General features: G+C 39.3%; 1 protein-coding gene across 6 annotated transcripts in view; it reads left to right on the top strand.

The window, feature by feature from the left end:
* Positions 1–21,204, top strand: part of LPIN1 (lipin 1) — an 80,540-nt gene that overhangs the window by 23,558 nt on the left and 35,778 nt on the right. For 5 of the 6 annotated variants that reach the window (XM_017818091.1, XM_017818090.1, XM_017818093.1 and 2 more), the window contains exons 3-4: positions 18,497–18,697; positions 19,989–20,084. In XM_017818091.1, the coding sequence (XP_017673580.1) occupies positions 18,497–18,697; positions 19,989–20,084 (297 nt within the window). Of the gene's footprint in view, positions 1–8,845; positions 8,914–18,496; positions 18,698–19,988; positions 20,085–21,204 lie in introns of those variants that run through there. The other variant, XM_017818094.1, reaches the window with a different exon arrangement.

The following is a 21,204-nucleotide window of genomic DNA, read 5'->3' as shown; positions in this document are numbered from 1 at the left end:
TGAGCTTTGCAGACAGAAAGGTACCTTGAAATTCAAAATGCCAGTAAAATGAACAGGGAAGGAACTCCAATTAACAAAGGACAGCATAAAATCTGAAAATTAAACATATGTAAGGCAATATTACAGATGTGATCTTTTCATTCCGAACTTTGGGAACATTCAGATCTGCATTCGGGTGAGATTCTGAACTTTACAAGAACATCTCCCGGCTAACCAAAACATGCCATGTGAACTTGTACTGTAACTTTGAAAGAACTGAGGATAATGCATTCTTCCAGTAAGGCTATACTTTAAGAAGAAGCATGTTATGTTTTATTTGGGAAAAATTTTGTATTCTTCTTTATGTATCAATACTATGTTGTTTGCCCTAAATGTCTCATAATCTAGTACAGAAATACATGAAGAAGAGGAGGAGGAAGAAATTTGTAATGTGGATGTGCCATATTTAAAATGTGCTGCACAGAAAGAAGATCATGGGAAATTAGCAAACCACTAATAATAAAAGAAATCTCATGGGTATTGCAGACAAAAGATATATTTGCACTAAGTTGGGCCTATGTCTGCTCAGAGAAGATAGCAGTATGAAACAGAAAGTGAGAAACCCACATCAGATTTAATCTGCCAGGGGAAGCAGAATTGCACAGAACAAATTACATCTGACCTGGACAAAGCAGATGAGCAATAAGTATGATCCCAACCCCATGCAAGCAACATGAAAAACATGCAGCGTGAATGAGCTGGGATGTCACCTAGGGCTGCAGGGGAGGGACATCTGATATCACTGGGATGACTGCACAGGGAAGCCTTTCTGTTTGTGCACAAATTGCAGTGTGGGGGTGGGAATGGGGAAAACAGTGTCTGAAGAGTTCAGATCAGAAGCAGACATGTACCTTGACATGACTCTGAACTACCTGTGGGTATGACTTTGTTTTTTATTCTATGAAATAGAATTATTTTCTGACCAGTCCTTTGTCTCTTCTTGTACTATGGCAGAGCTTGATAAAAACACTGCTTGCCTAGTTTGTTCCTAGTCTTGCTATTAAAAAAAAAAATAAATCTTCATCTGTTTGAAACAATGAGCAAGGCCCTTTGCTTATGTAATACAGAGTTCACTGGCTTGAACGGGATTATATTGTTTTGTGTAAACTGAATATCAGGCCTGATACTTTCAGGCTCTAAACTCACTGGGATGGGAATTCTCTTTGTGCCTGACACACTGAACACAATGTCACTGATGTGCAAGTAATAGTAAAACAAGCTTATGTTGCTTTTGTGGGCAGAAGCTGCTAGTTTTGGGAGACTGTGCATAGATTTGTCTGAAGTAGATAAACTGTACAATCAACTGGAATGAGGGTAAAGGAATGAGGCAAAGTCTCTGATGAATTCTCATATTTGCATAACGGAATATGGAAAGCATACAGGCTGCCAGGACAAGAGCTTTCTGTCCCAGGACATGCTGGACCTAATGAAATGGATTTCACTAATTTCACCAAAGTAAATGATTTCCATAGATTTACAGAAAATGCTTGTTTTAAGACAAACCTCTGCCTCATTTATGGAACAAGGATGAATAATTTTCACAGTGTGCTAATTCTTGAATGCAGCTATTTTATTGAAATAACTCTGAAACAGAATGTTTAAAAAGAATTCTTGTATGTATGTGCAAGTGCTTGTAAGCTCTTTTCAAACTGTGAACAGGAATACATGGAGAAGAATTGACCCTCACTGGCATTTATGCAAGGGCAGGATATAGAGAGTTAAATGTAGAGCAGGCGGGGTTGGTAATACATTAATTTACAATATCTTAATACTAGACTAACTAAAATTGTTTCAACTTTCTCAGTTCAACACTGAATTACATTTTCTTATAATGGATCATTGCCTCCTGAGAGTCATTCCAATATATCATAATTTTTGACCATTTTAAGACAGATGTTTCACTTGCAAAAACTTTTGTGCATTTTAGACTTCAAGACTCTTTTATACTGAAATTTTTATTAGAGTAAAATTCTAATTTTTGCACAGCTTTCATCAAAACAGCAAAAATCGGAAAAAAAAAGAGAAATACCTCCTTTCAAATAACAGACTGTAGTTTCTCCATCATCTGAATATCCTTTGTCACAGCAAACCTAAATTTAGTTTTCCAAATAATTATTTTTAGACTGATGGAGATGAAATTCTGCTTAATTTCAGTTCTGAAATAACATTCCTTCCTATGTTCAGGGATTATAGTGCTATAAAACTTCTGGAGAGACCACACTCATTTTGACACTGACCACGTTTTCAGGGAAGGATTTACTACTGAGTTACCAGGGACGCTTCTCCCACACATAGAAACTTGAATATGAAACTGACATAAAATAAAGCACCATTTTCATTATTTTGCAAAGTCAATCAAATCTATTAACTATCTTAGTACTCCAGATGTAGACATCATAACAAGCCCAATCCTCAGATAATATCACATAGATATGCATGTCCTTAAAGAAGATGTAATGAATAATAGCAGGTACAAAATGGAAATAAATGACAATGTTCCTGCTTTAATACACCTGACCAGGAGAATGAATTGCTTAGATAAGAGAAAGACTGCACTTAACAACCTTATTTACTGATTATTTGCCCAGGCTTGATGCAAATAATTAAAGAGAATTTATTGTCCTGTGACTGCATGTGCAGGATTTAATTGTGTGCCTCAGGATTTTCACACAATCTTGAGTATTAACTGTATATATAACAATATATTTTTAAGAACAAACCAGCCCATAACAATAAGATTAATTCAGCTTTGACGGCAAGTAAGACTGAAAAGATTATTTGCTTGAGCAAAATATACTTTTAAACACTGTCATTGTTCCATATAGCTCAAATTTTGCATTCAAAGGATGATTGTACATTAAATGCAGAACAAGCACAGTCCTTGGCATAAACTGCAATCACTAAAATCCTCAATAATGGAATTACAAGGAAAGTGCTTCTAAAACAGATTATCCCGAAACAGTATCTCACCTCTCCCCCTGAATCACCCGGTACTGAGTCTAGAGGTTAAGGATCACAGAGATCTGAAATCTGTGCTGCCAGATTAAGGTGTCCTCACAGCTTGACACACAAGAAGGAATGAACAGACAGTGTGGAAATGCCTTAGGGCAGGAGTTCATGAACAGACCTGCACCCTTGTGCCTGCCTTGCTATTACAGATAGTCCGGTGGGGGGAAAGCAGAGGCCCTTCAAGCAGAGGCACAGGACCTGCACCTGCTGCACAGGGTGAATTGGGAAAATTACCCTTTTAAGTGTTACACACAGCCATTTGAAAAAAAAAATGCTGTAACGTGGTTACATTCTGCCACTTCAAATATTCAGGAAAACTGAGTATAAGTGAGGGGGGGAGGAAAGAAAAGTAGTAATGGGTCGCATTATCTCACTTTATTTCAGCATCTGTCACAAGACAGGGCTGAAGAGGGGAACTTCCAGGCAATGCCTGCAGAGACCTTCCCCGTCAGCTCTAGGGTCTGCCTCTCTTCCTGGCAGCCTGCTCACAATCCTCCATCTGCCTCTTTCTTGAGGGGAGATTAAACTCTTTTCATCCAGTTTATATGACAGCCAGAACTAACGACAGTACCTGAGGTAGCACAGAATTATTTAACTTCAAAGCCAAGCCAACCTGCTTCTTGTAACCACAAGCCAGAGACAGAGTGCCCCTTCATTCATCAGGAGCCACACAGCACAACCCCTTCTATACCCTGGTCTGCACAGAAGTGAAGAATTTTTCTGTCACAGCAAGAAGCACCAAATATTGCTACCTTTATTGTAAAACTCATTTTAGATACTCCACTCCCTCAGTGGAGTTATAGAATGAACTTCAAGTTGAGCTATATTAGCACTTAATGCTTAGTCCATCAGAACAAAAAACTTTACATAAAATATCTATTTATCTTCTCATTATCATGGCTGTAGCTGTTACATCTTTTCCAGCTACAGTTTGCAGAGTAAGGAGGTAACAACATAGTGAACTAATCAAGGTGTGCTGCTCTCCAGTTTCTGAGCAATAACTTTCAGAAACGTTTGCAAGGATAATTTCATATTGGTAGGCAGTCTGATGTAGAAATTGCAGACACGAGCCTGAGAGAAAAGCAATAAACCTCTCAACAGAAGCAGATGGTTTCCAAATTTCTTTTTCCTCTTCAGGATTAGGATTGCTGTTGTAGTTTGCAAGAGTTGCAGGAAAAGTAAAGAAAAGATTATACCCTGGGAAGCAGACCAGCTTTGTTTGAAGTTCTCAAAGTATGTTTTGTACTGTTTTGTTCTAAACAAATAATACCGATGATTTTGATTTGCTGTGCTTTGAAAACAGTATTCTGGGCAAAATCTTTGCTGGTCATGCATTGATATACTGGACTGATGAAAATCTAGCTTTGGGGCTGGAAAGCATTTCTGTCCACAATAGGATGGAGGGGATTTCCAAGGAGTTGAGCATGATCTCTTATTTCTTGTACACGTGTGCACTTAGACAACAGTATTTTGCTTGAGCAGACTACAGGTCTGTGTTTGAACAAGCATATGCAGGAATTGTGGTCTTTGGCTGAAGAAAGAACATGTTGATGATTTCACTGTTATATCCTTAATCTCATACACCATGATTGCTTTGCTTTATCAGGTCTCAAGTTTTTCTAAGTTTTTTAAGATTATATTTAGAGAGATTATCCATGGCTATTTACAGATTTGGAGCTAAATTACTTTCTGATGAGATTGGACTGGTACAAGTGTACGTCCAGAAAGGTTGATAAATTTAACCTCTCTTGTGCCTAATTTAAATATTCGTACACTCTTTTGCTTTGATGATGTTTGGGTCATAGAAGTCAATCAATAGAAGCCTCTGTTTCTCAGGAGCCAAGTATTTTGTAGCAGAGAAATGAGTTTTGACTGGGGAAAGAGCTGCTAGGACATAAAGGAAGCATTGATGTTTTCATGGTTTTGCATGGCTGGATATGGATCTAGAGGAAAAAGAAAGGCTCTTTTGAGAACTTTCATCATCATGACTTGTTATATTCCGAGAAGGAAAAAAAATCCCAAAACTTGTCTGGTGGTTCATTTCCTACAGATCCTTTTTTTGGGCTGTATTTTCAGTGAGGGGGAGGAAAGGGTGTATCTGTCATAAAACCAAGTCCAAAAAACTTGTTTCAAAATCAAGTTCAGTTATGCAATGCACACCCTGACGGCATGAGAGCTCTTATCATTACAGATGAGCATTTTGGCACATAACCAGTGCCTTCTGCCCTGCCTCTAATTCCACCTGCAACAGTTCCTGGAAAATTACAATCCCACATTTGACCATTTGACATAATAAGCCTCTCAGTTTTGCTTTTCACCGGTCACTCCCCTGCCTCATTATTGGCTTACACTTTATACTACTTCTGGTGACATCACAGTCGTCCTGAGGATGATGTTATCATCTCATCTCTTAACACAGAGGTCAAAGAAGAAAGATATTCAAGCATCTGATACTGAAACAGTTGGAAGAGACGATCCCAGGAATAGAGACAAAGCAAAACCAGCAGGACAGTCAAAACTGGCAGCAAGTTAAATTCAAGGAGGGGCCAAATGTTTTAGAAATATCTGCAACTAAATAACACCTAATTATACTTTTAAAAAAAAATTCTCAAATCAATCAAGTGCTAAGAGGTAGATAAAATGTCAGTATTTAATGAAGTACGAGATAATTGGATTTGAAAGGAAAAGAAAAATGAAGGGGGAAAAAAGTGAACCAGATAGAGAATTCAATAAATTATCACAGCTAACTGTAGGTACTGTATAAAAATATCTACTTATGTTAGGAGAACAATCCCTTGGTTAGGATTGTGGGACATTTAATTAGATAATTACATAGTCAGAGTCAAACTGCTTTTTTATGTTTACACTGGAATAAAACTACATCAACTATTAATTTACAATGCCTGAGCTACTCTGAGTTTATTGCTAATACAAAGAATGTCAGCACCAGACCCCAGAGCTATGTTTGCTTATGAGTTCATTATAAATTAAAAGCTAAAAGTTCAAGTTTTTATTTACTGAATAATTTTTACCAGCACAGTGGGCATGCATTAACAATTGCAGTCATTCATGACCCAGGTACTGTGTGCCTGAACATCAACTCTGATTTTAGTGGGGGAAAAGCCAGACGTTACTGCTAATGCACAATGGTTTGAGTGGTTATTTTGCTCTCTGGCAACATACTTGGTAGAAAAATCTAGTGTCCCAAGTAAGAATGGAAGGCCTTTTTTCCCTTGCATGAACTTATGCAGTGTTCTCTAGGAATCTGTTCTTGAGTATTATTAAAATCTTCTGTGCTTGTAGATTTTTTTATAAATTGAGGTTTATTAATTTACAGAAGACTACACAGCTCAACTTTCTTCTTACTTCTATTTTCATAGTAACTATGTGCCCACATCATAGGCTAGAACTCCACTGTGCCAGAACTGTACAAACACAGAGTAAATACATAACCTATAAGCTCTTTGGGACAGGAATCAAGAATTAGGTAATAATGAATGCATATAACTTGACCACCAAAGGAATGGAAAGAAAAACTTACATGAGCATGTCCTTCAAAATTTTGTGGACTGTTTTAGATCAGACCCTGAGATACAAATATGTTTTGACTAACACAATGCCTCCAGAAAGAAACTGTCAAGTGGGAAGCATTACAGGAAGAAAACAGTAATAGTTCAGAACTTTATCATTCCTGAGTGTGTTTTGGAAATGATACCACCAGGGACTTTCCTCTTGCAAGGGCAGAGCAGGCCTCCTGACCATACTCCCTCTGCCAACTAGTCTCTGGGTAACTCCAGAATATTTTTTAGGAACCACCCCTGACAATACTGTCCTCCAAACTCTGTATTGGGCTGAGTCAAAATCACAGCAATGACCATGCTAAGGCTTGGACAATATCAAAGGTTATGTATTAGTGCTTGGTACTCCAGATAGATGTAACTGTGGAGAACAGTTATGAGCTAAAGTGCAGCACAAGTAAAGACTTCAGAATCATTTGGCAGAGATTGTTCCAGGGAAGTAATCTGAGAAACACTGCTCTGCACACTGGTCACACCATCAATAAGAACAGAGTAAAAAAGCACAGAAGGATGAAAATAGTCTCCTGTTGTTAACTGAAGCTCAGTGTTGCTCTGCAAGCATTTGGCACTTCCCACAGCTTCTTGTGTGTATCATGGCTGTATTTCCATGACCTTGCATGTGTAACCATAAAAAATGTAGAGTATTATTCTGTGGGTTATTTTACATCAAGCAGCATATGGTTGGACATGATAAGTAGCTATAAACACAATATAGAACTTCCATAACTGAGGCTGTAACTTCTGGATTTCTGAAAGAAGCAAGAAGGGTGGGTGTTATTGAGACTGTGGAAAGACAGTGGTTTTGATTCAGTGTGTTATGATCACATTTTGATTTTAGTACAGTAGTGAAAGACCATATTAGACCAATATATTAGAGCAGTCCTCCCACCTAACATGGATGGTGATGGCTGGAGGTTACCATCCTCTCAGAGAGAATACAATATGGGATCATAGTCCATGCAAAAGTGGTGGGCACTGGTCAGGATCCACAGCCAACACAGACAGAGCTCCTTGTATTAATATCAGGGATGGGATTATTTACCAGCATTCCTCATTGTCTACTGACTGCCCACTGACAAGGGATTAGATATGATATGCCTGGGTAATGAAACTGCAGGTATTTCTGGGCTCAGTTGTGTATTATTTTCTCTTTGAGATTAAGCATAGACCCTTGTGTCCAGGCAGAAACCATCTTCACTGACTTTTGTGTTCCAAAACTGAAGTAAACTCATTAGGGTAGCTGTGCAAGTCGGAATGGAGGAGAACAAGAGGCAGGGATTGGAGTCTGTGAGGGTGCACCAGGCCCCATCACCCAGCAACTCCATCGTGGCTGTGAACTGTACAAAGACTGGCCAACATAGACACAGAGCTAATAGAGCTACAGCAGGAAGATGTGTCACAGAAAATAAGTCTGAAGGATTATGACTGGGTGATGTACACTGGGATTGTTTTACAGTGTAACTGGAAAGTTAACAGAAAATGGAAGGCTTAAGCGTTAATTACTTGACAGGGAACTCTTCCCAGGCTTCAGCTGCATGCACATTTTGGGGACTAGAATATGCAGGTCCATGAAATCCCATTCTCAAAAACTTGTTTTCAGGCCTAAAATTAGCAGGGTGCTTCAACTAATGAATTTTGTTCCCTTTATATATATATATATATATATATATGTATTTTTTTCTTTGTTCTCTTTTTTGTGTGTTACTCAGTTTACTTCTCATTTGTTTTGCACATAGCACCACCCTCTCCTGCCTTCTGTAAACAGACTTCAAAGAGCCTGGAAGATTCCTTCATCGGGTCATTTTTAACACGGACACCCACTTCCCTATTTAGATGTGTAAGGCTGCTCTCAGTGTAAAAGGAGGTTACGATACGGTTTAAATGGAAGGGAACCACTATCTGGTGGCAAAACTTTATTTAATCGCATTTACTTACAGCGATAAAGCGCACGAGGCTTAAAGACGTACTCCCGATGGCTGGGCTTTGGCAGCTCAAACTTGCCCCGGCGCCTGTCACGGGTCAGGCTGGGCTGACCGATTCCCTCTTCCGCTGCCCGCTTCTCCCATCACAAACCCGGGGATCACATCACCCCACCCCACCGCACCGCCCCCCGCGATGGCGCGGCTGCTGCGGCAGCTCCGGCTCGGCCGGGCCCGCGCTCCGCCCCCGCCCCGGCACCGCGGCCCCTCCTCCGGGGCGGCACCGCCGGGCCCGGCGCGTCCCCGCGGCCGCGGCGGCCACAGAGGCGGCGGTGAGCGGAGCGTGCGGGAGCCGGCCCAAGGCACAGGTGGGTGCCTGGGCTTGGGCAGGGAGGCCCTTCCTTCCTCCGGCTGCCCCTGGGCGGAGAAGGCGAGGCCGGGATGCCCCGCCGGGCGTTGTTGCGGCTGGAGGCAGCGGGTCGGTCGGCCTGGGCATCCTGCCGGCCTTGGCGGGGCTTCGGGCGGCTGCCCGCGCCCCCTGCCCGCGCCCCCTGCCCTCTCCCCTGCCCTTCCCCTTGCCCGCAGTCCCTGCCTTCCCTTGCCAGACAGCCCGGCTCTGGCAGTGACAGCGAGCGCCGGGGTTGTTGAGCGCATCGTGGCTGGACAGTGCTTTGTGCAGGGGGCGAGAGGGAAGATCCGATGCTTCCCAGGTTTACCCTCGGGAAAGGCGTCCAGCGCGGGGGTGTTGGTTTGGGGTGTGAGCTGGTGGAGGTCAGTGCCCCTCTGTGTGCTGCTGCTGCTGCTTTCCCTTTCACATTCGGGATTATATTTTTTGCCTCCCTTTGGCTGGCAGCTGCTGATGCAAATCTCTGCATTAGTGCCACTGCTTCACTAATACTTTCCCTGAGCTGGAATAATGAAAGCGGTAATAGGACAGAGGGATTTAATGACGTAGCAGAGCCTGCCTGGCAGCGGTGCAATAGCTACATATGAATATGAACTTTCAGATATTTTGTATTTCTTTTATATGGGCCCCTTTTCCCTCTTCCTCCCCCCCTGCCCCAATACTTGTTAATTTTTCTATTGATTAGGGTATCTCCCCTATCTTCAAGAAGCAAAACTAAAAGGAAATGTATCTTGTGAAGGGAGGGGAAGGAGACAAAACCCTTCAATATTTTTGTTATCCCGCTAATTTGGTGCATAGTCTGGGGGGTGTTAGGGAGTTGTTTATTTTCTGGATAGCTTTATCTGTATCTCTGCTGTCCTAGGAAACAGATATCGGCAAATGCTTAGTGTACATGCATAACATTGTGCTGTCATCATTGTATTGTTAGAAGTTGGATGAATGAATTCCTATTACAGTAAAATGAGCCTACTTCCATGAAGAGAGATGGAGAAAAAGTGAGGAGACAGTGAAGGAGATAAGAGGGGAAACAACCTAATTGTTATAATTTTAAGCATAAAGCCATGAAAATAGCTAAATTAGCTTTTAATGGTTTTAGATACTTTTTGCTTTTCTGATAGCCTGCTTTTGTGATAGCCCCAAATTTGGGTAGCCCTGATAATGTTTGTTTACCTTATGTAGTAGGACCTGTTTGTAAGGAGTTGGGCAAGTTTTAGTCTTTGGCCCTTTTCCGTACTTGAAGATGTGCAGGTACACATTTGTTTATCTGTGAACATATATACAGTTGAAATACAGTAAGAGTTTACTTTAAACTCTAAAAATGTGGAAAATGTAAAATTAGAGCCTAACAAACAAATTTGTTTTCCAGTCCTGCTGAAAGAAAGGATGCCAAGTCACATGAGATGTCAGTATAGAGTAGAGCTACTGCTGTTTTTCCATTATGATTTGTGTTCCCTCTCTGACATCAGAACAGTAGCACAGGGCAGCACTGTACATGACCTACCATATATCCTCCAGCTATTTCAAAAGTTCTCATTTTCAGGCACCAGTTTGTACTTTTCAATTGTTTGTAAAGTTTGCACCTCTTTATGCAGGGTCAGTCCAATGGGGTCTCAGCCCTTCTGTACGTTCCTTCAAAGTGTCTCCATGAGGAGGGAAGCACTGTACAGGTGGGGAGCTGAGGCACACAGAGATGAAGGGAAATGTGGAAAGTCTCCTAGGAAACCTCAGGGAAAGGAGGAGGCAAGTCCTGAGGTATGATTTCAGGACTGCCTGAAAAGTCAATAGAGATGTCCTTTTTACTGCGCAACACTGACTCTTAGTTTCTCTCTTTAGTTGGTAGTAGCAATTGTATGGGTATGTGGTGAGTCAGGTCACCCTGTTGATCCAGCTAGAAGTTATTTTAAAATAATAAAATATGAAATTTAACATTTAAAATATAAAATTTAAGTACTCATTTTGAAGCTGGTTTTAGTGATGTTAGTGCTGAGACAAGGGCAAGATTTAGGGGAGTGGGGAATGTACATTTGGGAGGTTGGTGTGGGGACTGTGGTTGTACACTTCAACTGGCCCTGAAATAATTCTCCTGGACTCTTGGTTACCAGTCTGATACCCTGACTGTGGGGCTATTGGCCAGTCCTCCATTTGTTTGAAAATGAGGATTCATTACAGACAAGTTTTGAGTCTTTGGTTTGAATTTTTGATTTCACCTGCTCTCAAGAAAATAATCAGCCTTTTACAGAAACTTTGTGAAGTATTGCACCAAGTAAAGTCTCAACTATTTGAATATCAGAACCAAATGAATAGTCATCTCAAAGTCAAAGTCCTTGTCTTCGAGTGAGTGTGAATGGTGGTATTTTGGAGGGACCAGCAGCTTGGAAGATAAGTTTGACATTTGATCCATTTGACTCTCTGGCTGCTGTGAGAAGTCACAGTTTTTGGCACTGGCCTTGGCTAACTTGTAGTGGAAGTCAAATAGTTCCTAACAGCTTAATCTCAATCCTAAAATATTTCTGGAGATTTGGCTGGCAGAGAAATCACAATGCTCTTACTTTGTTGTAGAGCCAGCCACATGCCAAATTTTGCTTTCTGATGTGGGACGTACAAGTGAATTGCACCTGTCTCCTGATTGACCAGACTTATTGTCATATCACCTGCAGGAATGTGGTCTGTCCCATGCAGCTGTGACTGTGGGGAAGTCTGGAACAAATGTGCTTATAATCAGACTTGGACAGAGTTTGCACTCCTATTTACAGAACAACCAGTGTCACGCTGCTCAGCAGAGTGCTCTGGAGTTCTCCCTCAGCTACTTGTCCAAATCAGAGTCATGGCTACTTATGGCTCCCTTTCAGGTCATGTGTCCAGGTTTCCTTTCCCAGGAAAAAGGAATATGCAAGGAGAGTGCTTGTGTATGTCTCACTTGATTGAGCTTGCCATACTGCAGTTGATATACAACCACAATGAGATACCTGCTTAAAATCAATGGGAGTTACACACCCTCTGAGATATAAGCCTTAATAACTTACTAAAAACTACGTAGAAATCTTGTAGGAAAGTAGAGCCCTAAACTGAGGGCTCCCAAAGTCCTGTGCCATGTCTGCATGGTTCCTCTAGAGAAAGTAAATTCAGGTTCTGACTTTGCTCTGAGAAGTGCACAACTTTGGTGTGGAATTTACTCAAAAAAAGTACGATCAGAATTCATGGCAGTGACCTTGGGTTTGATTGATGTGGGAGCTAACAAATAGTTAAGACAAAAGCTTTCAGAAGTTCTTAATGATTTTCAGTTTCCAACCTGAAATTATTATTTAAAATATAAAGAGATTTTAATGTGACAATCACACAGCTTTAGTGACTGTACAATGTGTACTTACTAATAAACAAAAGTACCTCTTTTAAAAATAATGGAATGATAGTTATTATGAGCTTTTGTCTTTAAGAAGTCACTGTTACTATGCTTGTGGTACAGACTTGAAGGGCTAAGCTTAATTTTAAAAAAATCATCTAGGAAATCTTCATCTAAAATATTTCCTTCTCTCCCCTACATGTTTGTCATAAATCTTTTTTAGAACATAACCTCTGAAACTGTTTTCAATATGGTAAAGACTTAAGTCAATAGTAAAATTCCATTAATTGCAGTAGAGGGAGTTGATGTTCAGTACTAAATTGCTTCAGAGTCAAGAAAATAAATGTTTGATATGCAGTAAAAGAGTGGCAATAAGCACTGACTTTGATTAATGTCATTCACTTTTTTTTTTTTTTTTTTTCTGGTAAATGTGGAATAATTCTCTTGAAAGGACCACAGTCTGATTCCCAAATATGGTCTGGTCTCTCTCAAGCTTTACATCTTTAAAACAGAAGCCAAGGGCAGATCAGGTTTATTAAAATTGTCATAGTTTCAGTGTTAGCAGCAGAGTTGCAATAATGTATTTTAAGTGAACACTGGCTCATCAATTTTTGTCTCCCTTTCATAATCTCACAAGTTGTATGGAAGTTCTTAGGTTGATTTGTTTTGTGCTTATGCCCACCACTTCAGTGGTGGACCAAGGTCTCATCATCACATCAGGTATTAAAAGTGTAACTGTCTGTATGTGTTGTTTTTCCTTGTGCTAAGTGTTTGGTTTGTGTTATGTTTACCAGTGCTGCAAATTTTTCTCTTCTGGCCTACAAAGCCAATGCAAAGTCATAACTGTAGAACTTGAGTAAAGGGACAGAAAGGGACCTAAATGTTATATCCCTCCTACTGAATGAAATGATGCCAAAGTCTGTTCTGGGTGGCCAGACCAGCTAGCACCATCTGTTTACATCTGTTCTGTAAAGCTCTCTTAACCTCTAGAAGAAGGTGACTACTTATAAACTGGCCACGGGAGTAGTCCACAGTCCATCATCTCTCATTAGCTGTGCCTGGGAATTGTTGGGAGAGTGTTTATTGGCCTGTGCCTAAAAGGTACCAGAAGTAGATTTTGAAATTTAAATAGATTCAGTTGAGATGTCCAGATTGTAATGGTCAGCTCTGTGATGGGATATGGTTTGGTTTACTGTTTTGGTCACAGGAACAGCAACATCTTTCCCAGAGATTACAGTTGCCTGCTCTTAAACCAGTCCTAGTAGATATTTGTCCTTCTCAAAATTTTCTGCGTTGGAAATTCCATATCTTCCAGAGGAAGCGTGCTCCAGTTTTTAGTTAGCCTTGCAGCATGCTACCTAAATCAAGTGCCTGACATTAGAACATGTTGAATAGTACTTGTATCCCTTAGTAATTTAGATGTGTGTGGATATCTAATCTCTTATTCATTATGTTGTGGCACCTGAGGAGACAGTGGGTATTGCAAAGGGAAAAAAGGCCTTTAGTTCCTATGACTTCAAGTATTTTACTTTTTGAAAAGAAAAGAAAAAAAAATGAAAAGGTATGGGCAAGAGTTGAGCTGTAAAAAAACCTCCAAACAATCAAAATTGGGCCACAAAGAGCACAATTACTGACTTTTCCAGTGGAATTAGGACAGTCTAGTATACCTGTATGAAAGAAGTGGATTATCGAGATGGCAATACATTTGATCTTTCTGTGGCATGTAGTAGAGCAGGACTTTAAAGAATTAACTTTGCTAGGTCAATCTTTTCTAAGTGAATAAATCAATTAAGTAATAAGGGACATACTTAGCTATTTATTTCTGTCTTATTTTTCCACATGATGATAAATTCTGAAAAATGACTGCTGTCTTTAGGAATCAAAAGAGTTGGAAATTTTCTAAGCTTCCTGGTAGATGATGCTGGTTAAATTTACATTAAAAATTGTACTTTTAATTTTATAATAGATGCATTATTTAGAGCTGTGAAATGTCTTCTGGCAAAGAATAAAACTCAAGCCATTTGAAAATCCTGACAGAAACAGTACAGACTGTTCTCTCTTGCTGCAAGCTTGGATGAAAAGAATTCTGAATTTTCCCAGCACGAAAAAAAATATTCTATGCTATGTCCACTAGCATGGTATGAGAACAAGAGTTTTACTAAGTTGAGTATAATTAGACAGGCACAGGGGCTTTAGCCCATGACATAAATTCATGTTTATTGCTGAAGTTGCTGCTGCCTGGTCAGTAAGTGAAAGACTTCTTGGAGTGGCCAGAGTGAAGTGTTGCTCCAAAACCACATGCAGTCTCTCTGGGGTTTGAGGAATGTTGGTTTCCTGGAGTGCTGACATAGTATGGACTGACTTTAGGTTTGGAGTATAAACTTACAAACCTCAGACTCCAAACAATCTTAGCTTTGATTGGCATGTATAAAACTTAGAATAAGGGACCTACATCCATCAGAGTCTAATTTCTGAACTCTCCCCCATTTTAACTACAGCATCTTTTCTTCCTTACATTTGAAATATAAACCATTTTTGTCAGGAAATGGGGTTTATGTGATTAGTCTCCTAGTCTGTCTCTTAGTTCTACAATGATTTTGTTGCATGTCAGGTTCAGCCCAGCTTCAAAGGTGTCCATCACCAGCAGTTTGAATGTGGCACTTTCTTTATAAGGGATAGGAGATTTCCACTGTATGGAAGCAAGCTGTACTGTGCCAGTTGGCGTGGTCAGAGCTGGTCAGAGGATGGTGCCTAAATTTTTTAATTTGTGAGTATAAAAATAATCTCTGTGTCCTAAGATAGGGCAGGCAGTGCAGCTAAGATTTGTTTTGAACAAGAATATTTGCAAAATTCTCTGTTTATGATTTTGGGAGCCCTGCTGGTGTAACTTGTTAAGGGGATGCATCAGTCCTCATATTTGGATTGTCTGACCATAACTCTCCAAATAGTGGGGTGTATATACTGTCTCAGCAGCTCCTTCCCTGCCAAGGAAGTTGTGGCTGTTTTACACCTAGAAATTTTGTTACTTCAGCAATCCAATCATTAATTGGGGTGAACTATACAGTGTAATTTTGAGCCTAATTGTAGCCATTGTTAAATTTAGTCTCAGCTCAATGAGAAATGTGTTTCTTATTGCACTTTAGGCTGGAAGAATCCTCAGTAGAAACTGAAGTATTTTTCCACAGCACAGGGGTAATTTTAAAAGGTTCCTTACATCTGTCACCCTGGAGGCTCACTTCTGAACTGAAGTGTGTGCCTGTGTGGTGCCATCTTGTTAAAAAGTTTAGATGGTGGCCACCAAGATAATTAGGAGACTAAGAACTTTTGACTTAAAAGAAGAGGTGGAGAAAGCTAGTTTTGTTTAGTCTTCAGACTATTTAGTTACTTGTTAGGGAGTATAGAGGAAACAGCTGGAATATTAGGAGGTGCACAGTTATAGGACAAGAGGCAACGGCACAAGTTGCAACAAGGGAAATTCAAATTAGGTTTCGGGAAGAAAATTTTCTCTGTGAGGACAGGCAAACATAGGAACAGGAGTGCAGGAAGGCTGAAAAATCTCTGTCCTTGAAGACATTGAGAACTCAGCTGGACCAAGATTGTGGGCTGTGTGGTCCAAGTTGTCCCTGCTTCGGACAGTCCTTTGGACCAGGTGACCTTTAGAAATCTGTTCCACCCTGTTGTTCTGTGACACAACAGAGAGTGTGGCCTGATTTTCAAGTGCCATTCCCTATGAAAGAGCAGTCAGGAAAGCATGTTTCTAATGTATAATAGGAGCCCAAAAGTGCTAATACCAGTTCAGTGCAGCAAAACTAAATATAATTGTCATGAAATTTTTATCTGTTGGCTTTTCAGTAGGTGGCACTTTCTAGGTGCCTGAATTGAGGGCTATGCAGAAAGGCTTCTCCAAACAGTATTTAGGGATTATTCTTCCATTAGTTAACATCTGTCCTGGTTTTGGCTGGGATACAATTAATTTTCTTCCTCTTAGATGGTACAGTTTGGGATTTTGGATGAGAATAATGTTGGTAATACACCGATGGTTTAGGTGTTGCTGACCAGTGCTTACACTATGCCAAGGACTTTTCAGTGTCTCATGCCCTGCCAGTGAGAAGGCTGGAGGGGCACAAGAAGCTGTGAGGAGACATGGCCAGGACTGCTGATCCCAACTGACCAAAGGTATATTCTATACCATATACTGTCATATCCAGAATATAAACTGGGGGGAAAATTGGTCATGGGCTGCTGCTCATGTACTGGCTGAGCATCAGTCTGTGGGTGGTAAGCAGTTGCATTGTGCATCACTTGTTTTGTATATTGAAATTATTTTCTTCTTATTATTATTACCATTATTTATTACATTATTATTATTATATAATTTATTACGGTAATGATTATTATTTTCTTTCTTTTCTGTCCCATTAAACTGTCTTTATTTTAGCCATGAATTTTATCATTTTCACTATTCTGATTCTTCCTCCCATCCTGCTTGGGGTGGGGAGTTGGTTGTGAGTGAGTGGCTTTGTGGTGGTTGGTTGCTGACTGGAGTTAAACTGTGACAACATCTTGTATAGTAAATACTTAAAAAAAACCCGTGTGTGATTTTTCAAGTTAATGCCTAATTTTAATCTTAATCTTTTTGTAATTCAGCCCCCCAGTTGTCAGATGGGGAGACCATAATTGCTCTTCAGGGGCAATGTAGTGATGGCTATCATAAATAATTCTTCCTTCAGAGCATACGTGGTTTGTGTCCTGATACCCATGTATTAAAATAGAAATAGAGAAGAAAGTAAAGCCTCAGTCCATCCTAGGTTTTTTTGGAAAAAAGCACAGGTGAACATTAATTAAATAGAACAGCAGTGCATGAAGAGACCTGCCTTAATTATAGCATTTCCTAACTTTCTGTTTTTTTTACTGTAATGCTTTCCCTGTATTCTTTAAATAGTTTTTTGTTCATAACTGTAAATAACAGTTAAAATTTGGAGCCATTTTTACATCTCATACATCTTTTTGCTATTTATGAAAGAACACAGCTGAAAGAGTCTCTATTGTAGCTGATGCTGCTGCTGCACAGTGACTGTCTCAGACTCTGAGCTCAATTCTGTTCTTGTCACCATCAGTGGGAGTTTTAGCATTGTCCATCATGCAAGTGTCTCTTTTAGTAATGTCCAGGTGATGTAGTACAGCCTACCAAAGAACTTGTATGTAAGTTTTGTGCTCTGTGCTGAGTGTGCAAGGACTTCGCAGAAACCAATGCCTTGGAATCTGCAAGAGGTGTTGGAAAAATAATGAAAACAATAGACACTGGAAGTCCTTAAAATCTGTACTGTTCAGAATGGTATCTGCTTCAATTCACTTATATTTTGAGAGCCCTTAAAAGTCTTTTTCATCCTATAAATATGTCTATGCTGTCATGTCTGGGGGTCTAAATGTATTAAATAGGATGTGCATTAGCAGAGTAGAAGCAGCAAGCTAAGTGCTAAATACTAAACACTAAAGAAATCCAGGAGCAGGAGAAATAAAGCCAATAACTTCAGCCATCAACACGTCTGATTTTTAATAAAACTGCTGATACTAAAAGGGTGTTTGAAACAAGAACAGTGAAGTTGCATTAGGAAGTAGTCCAATGTTCAAACACTCTGGATTGAAGGTTGCTTGTCCAACCTTAATGCATATCTATTGTCTGTATGCATTATAATAATCTTCAAATGGGAGAAATCCCTGTAAAGTGGGAAAATAGTCTTTGACTTCAGTGCAGTGGAAAATTGGATCTGCTTAAAACCATTCACTTGTCCTGCCCTTAAAAGCCTGTGGAAATAATGAGAAAAGTATATTTGGTGTTGATGGCACAATAAATGATAGGAGATGTTATTCTGGAAGTAATGCTTCTCTCTTCAGAGATAATTGGAGATATTTAAGAGCTTTAGAGTCTAAAGTCTGACAGTGGTTTTGTAGGCAACTGATTTTAATGAACTTTTGAAGTTGTTACAATTTGCTGACTTACAAGATCTCATTTGCTTTTTTCTTTTAAAAGCTCTTTACAAACATGCATCAGCTGTAAATAAATCAGGTGGGAAATCCTGATTCTGTGTAAAATTGTTAATTTGTGAAAGAGGAGGATACCCTACTGCTAGATTCTGTCTCTCAAATATCTCTGAAATACAAATCAGGGATCAGAATCTAATTTGTTCTGTCATTTGCCTTTCAGGTCCAAACCATGAATTACGTTGGACAGTTAGCAGGGCAAGTATTTGTAACTGTGAAGGAGCTCTATAAGGGACTGAACCCAGCCACATTGTCGGGATGTATAGATATAATTGTTGTACGTCAGCCAGATGGAAATCTTCAGTGTTCCCCTTTCCATGTTCGCTTTGGGAAAATGGGAGTTCTGCGTTCTAGGGAGAAAGTGGTAAGAAAACTGAGAATTTTTGTATATTTTGTTCGTGAGTTAGCTCTAATAGCATGAAGGTAACCGAATGTGCTGTGGTCTGCTAACCAAGGTTTTCTTTAGACACGCCTGAATTAAGATAGGGTTCAATTAAAGTGGTTGTTACTAATTCTTGCACTTCAGAGCATAATTTATGAGATATTGGCTATAACAAAAAACAAAAAAAGCCATGAAATCTGTAATGTTTATTTTCAAAAAGCAAAATTTTGAATGTGCTAATTTGAGCCCATACTAGATTCTATTAGTGACTGTGTATTAAAACCCATTTCTTTGACACGTTCAATGATAATTATAAAAAAGGAGGTATTAGTAAAGTAATATTTTCAGATAATAGAATGTTGGGGTTAATTGAAGCTAGAAAAAGCAGTGAGGACCTTGAAATAAATGTAACCAGGCTGAATGACATGGCAATATTATATCAGATGTGAAGTTACCGTTGAGTAATGGGTGGCAGATTATTTTAGGAAATAATTTGTAACTACATGCAGTCTAGGTTCTAATGTAGCCATAATTGTTCAGCAGAAAGATTCTAAAGTCAACCTGGATATTGTTCAATTCTTACATGGATCAGAAAGAAATTCCAATATTTAGGATGGGTAAAAGTTGAAAATGTAACTGTGCAATACTGTGTCCTGAAATACAACATAAATGTAGACTTGTCCAAATTTCCAAAAAATTTACAATGGAGTTAGTGGCAAGAACGTTTATAGGCAAAGAGAGAGATCCTCCTGAGAAGAAATGGAGATAATTAAGGCTGTACAGTGATGTGATAAATGTGTGGAAGAAATAGACACATGAATTGAATGTAAAATGATTTTTCTTATTTTTACTTCTCATAGTGTGCAGAGAAGTCTGTTTAATGAATTTGAAAGACAGCTTATTAAGAATTTGCATTTGGAAGTACTTCTTGCACAATTCAAAATTAGGTGATGAATTAAAAGACCAAATAGATTTGTGTGGCAAGTGAAGCATTCAGAATTATATTTAAAAATATTCAATGTCTGTAAACCTTTCTGAATAAAGGAACAAAACAGCAATGAGCTGAACGAGTTAGGAAAACATTTCTGTAATTGATTGCCTTGTGAAGGGGTAAGAGAAGAAACAGAGAGGTTTACTGTTTTATGTTTATTGTAAGGTTTCCTGCACTTCCCTGAGAAGAGTTTGCTCAGTGACAGCAGAAGGACAGCTGAACAGGAACTGTGTACCTAAAATAACTTTCTTTTCATATGAGAATATATTTATTTTCTTCCAGGTTGACATAGAAATTAATGGAGAGGCTGTAGATTTGCACATGAAACTAGGAGACAATGGGGAGGCCTTTTTTGTGCAGGAGACCGATAATGATCAGGTAAGAGTCAAAAGTACTTTTAATTCATTAAAAATTCAATGCCTGCTCTTCAGAGTCAGTTTTGATTTTAGGAATTTTGTTGAAAAAATATACTTTTACCCATTTCATAATTTTGAAAGTTTCTGGACAATTTTCAGCTATGGAGATTAAATGCTATGCTCTTACTTTGGGATTTCTTTGAGTTGCTGAGATTGGAAAAAATCTAAAGTTAACATGTAACTGAAAAATAAACCATGCATACCAGTGTGTGAACAGAAATGGCATGTACAGAGTTCACATGCTCCAAAGTTGTGTGCAACAGAGATTAATGTCCAAGGATCTGATTTTTTGTGGAAATCTTTAATTTGAACACATGCACTCAGACAGACTGCCAGTAAAAGTGCACATGCTCTGTAAACATCTGTTCACAGATTAATTCTGGTACTCACTGTAAACATGATCTCACAACTATTATTCATGTGGAATTATATTTAAGTGAGAATGTCTGCTTTTAAGCTGTGGTTAAATACTAATGTATATAAGTTATGGTCACATTAATTTTGAGTAGTCCACACCTAATGTAACATAAGAAAATTTTTCAGGCATTTCTCCTCAGATATCCCCAAAAATTTTTGTCCATGTCCAGAGCAGGATGAGTTTTCAAATTCTTATACTGAGTATGATAGTACTAGTTTCAGGTGAGAGCTGTGTGCATGTGCAGTATTCATTCCTATATCTTTATTTTAAAACTTTTATGTGGCAACAGCTATTTGGTGACTGAAAATTGCTGGAAATACTTCCATGAGTATTTAGAGATGTGTATATATATGATTGAATAGCAGGATGTTTTTGTGACCTAGTTATAAACCACTGACCTGTCTGACTACTATGTGTCATCTGAGTTGTGAGGGGGAATTGGATTTTACAAAATGCTCAGGTTGTAAACTAAGATTTTGTTTCTGCTCTTTGTCTAGCATGAGGTGGATAGAGACTCATGCCACAACCTGGCCAATGTTAGATGCTCAGAAGATGCTCTTTATTAAGGGTATTGTTCCTGGCTTGCCTAAGGAGATGCAGCTGTGGAACAATTTCCATATGCCATAGAAGCATGCTGAGCTGAGGAATAAATGACTTATATTTT

This window comes from Lepidothrix coronata, unplaced genomic scaffold (assembly GCF_001604755.1).
Source record: "Lepidothrix coronata isolate B3197 unplaced genomic scaffold, Lepidothrix_coronata-1.0 Scaffold65, whole genome shotgun sequence".
Lineage (NCBI taxonomy): Eukaryota > Metazoa > Chordata > Aves > Passeriformes > Pipridae > Lepidothrix > Lepidothrix coronata.
This window is presented reverse-complemented; position numbering and strand designations above follow the sequence as displayed.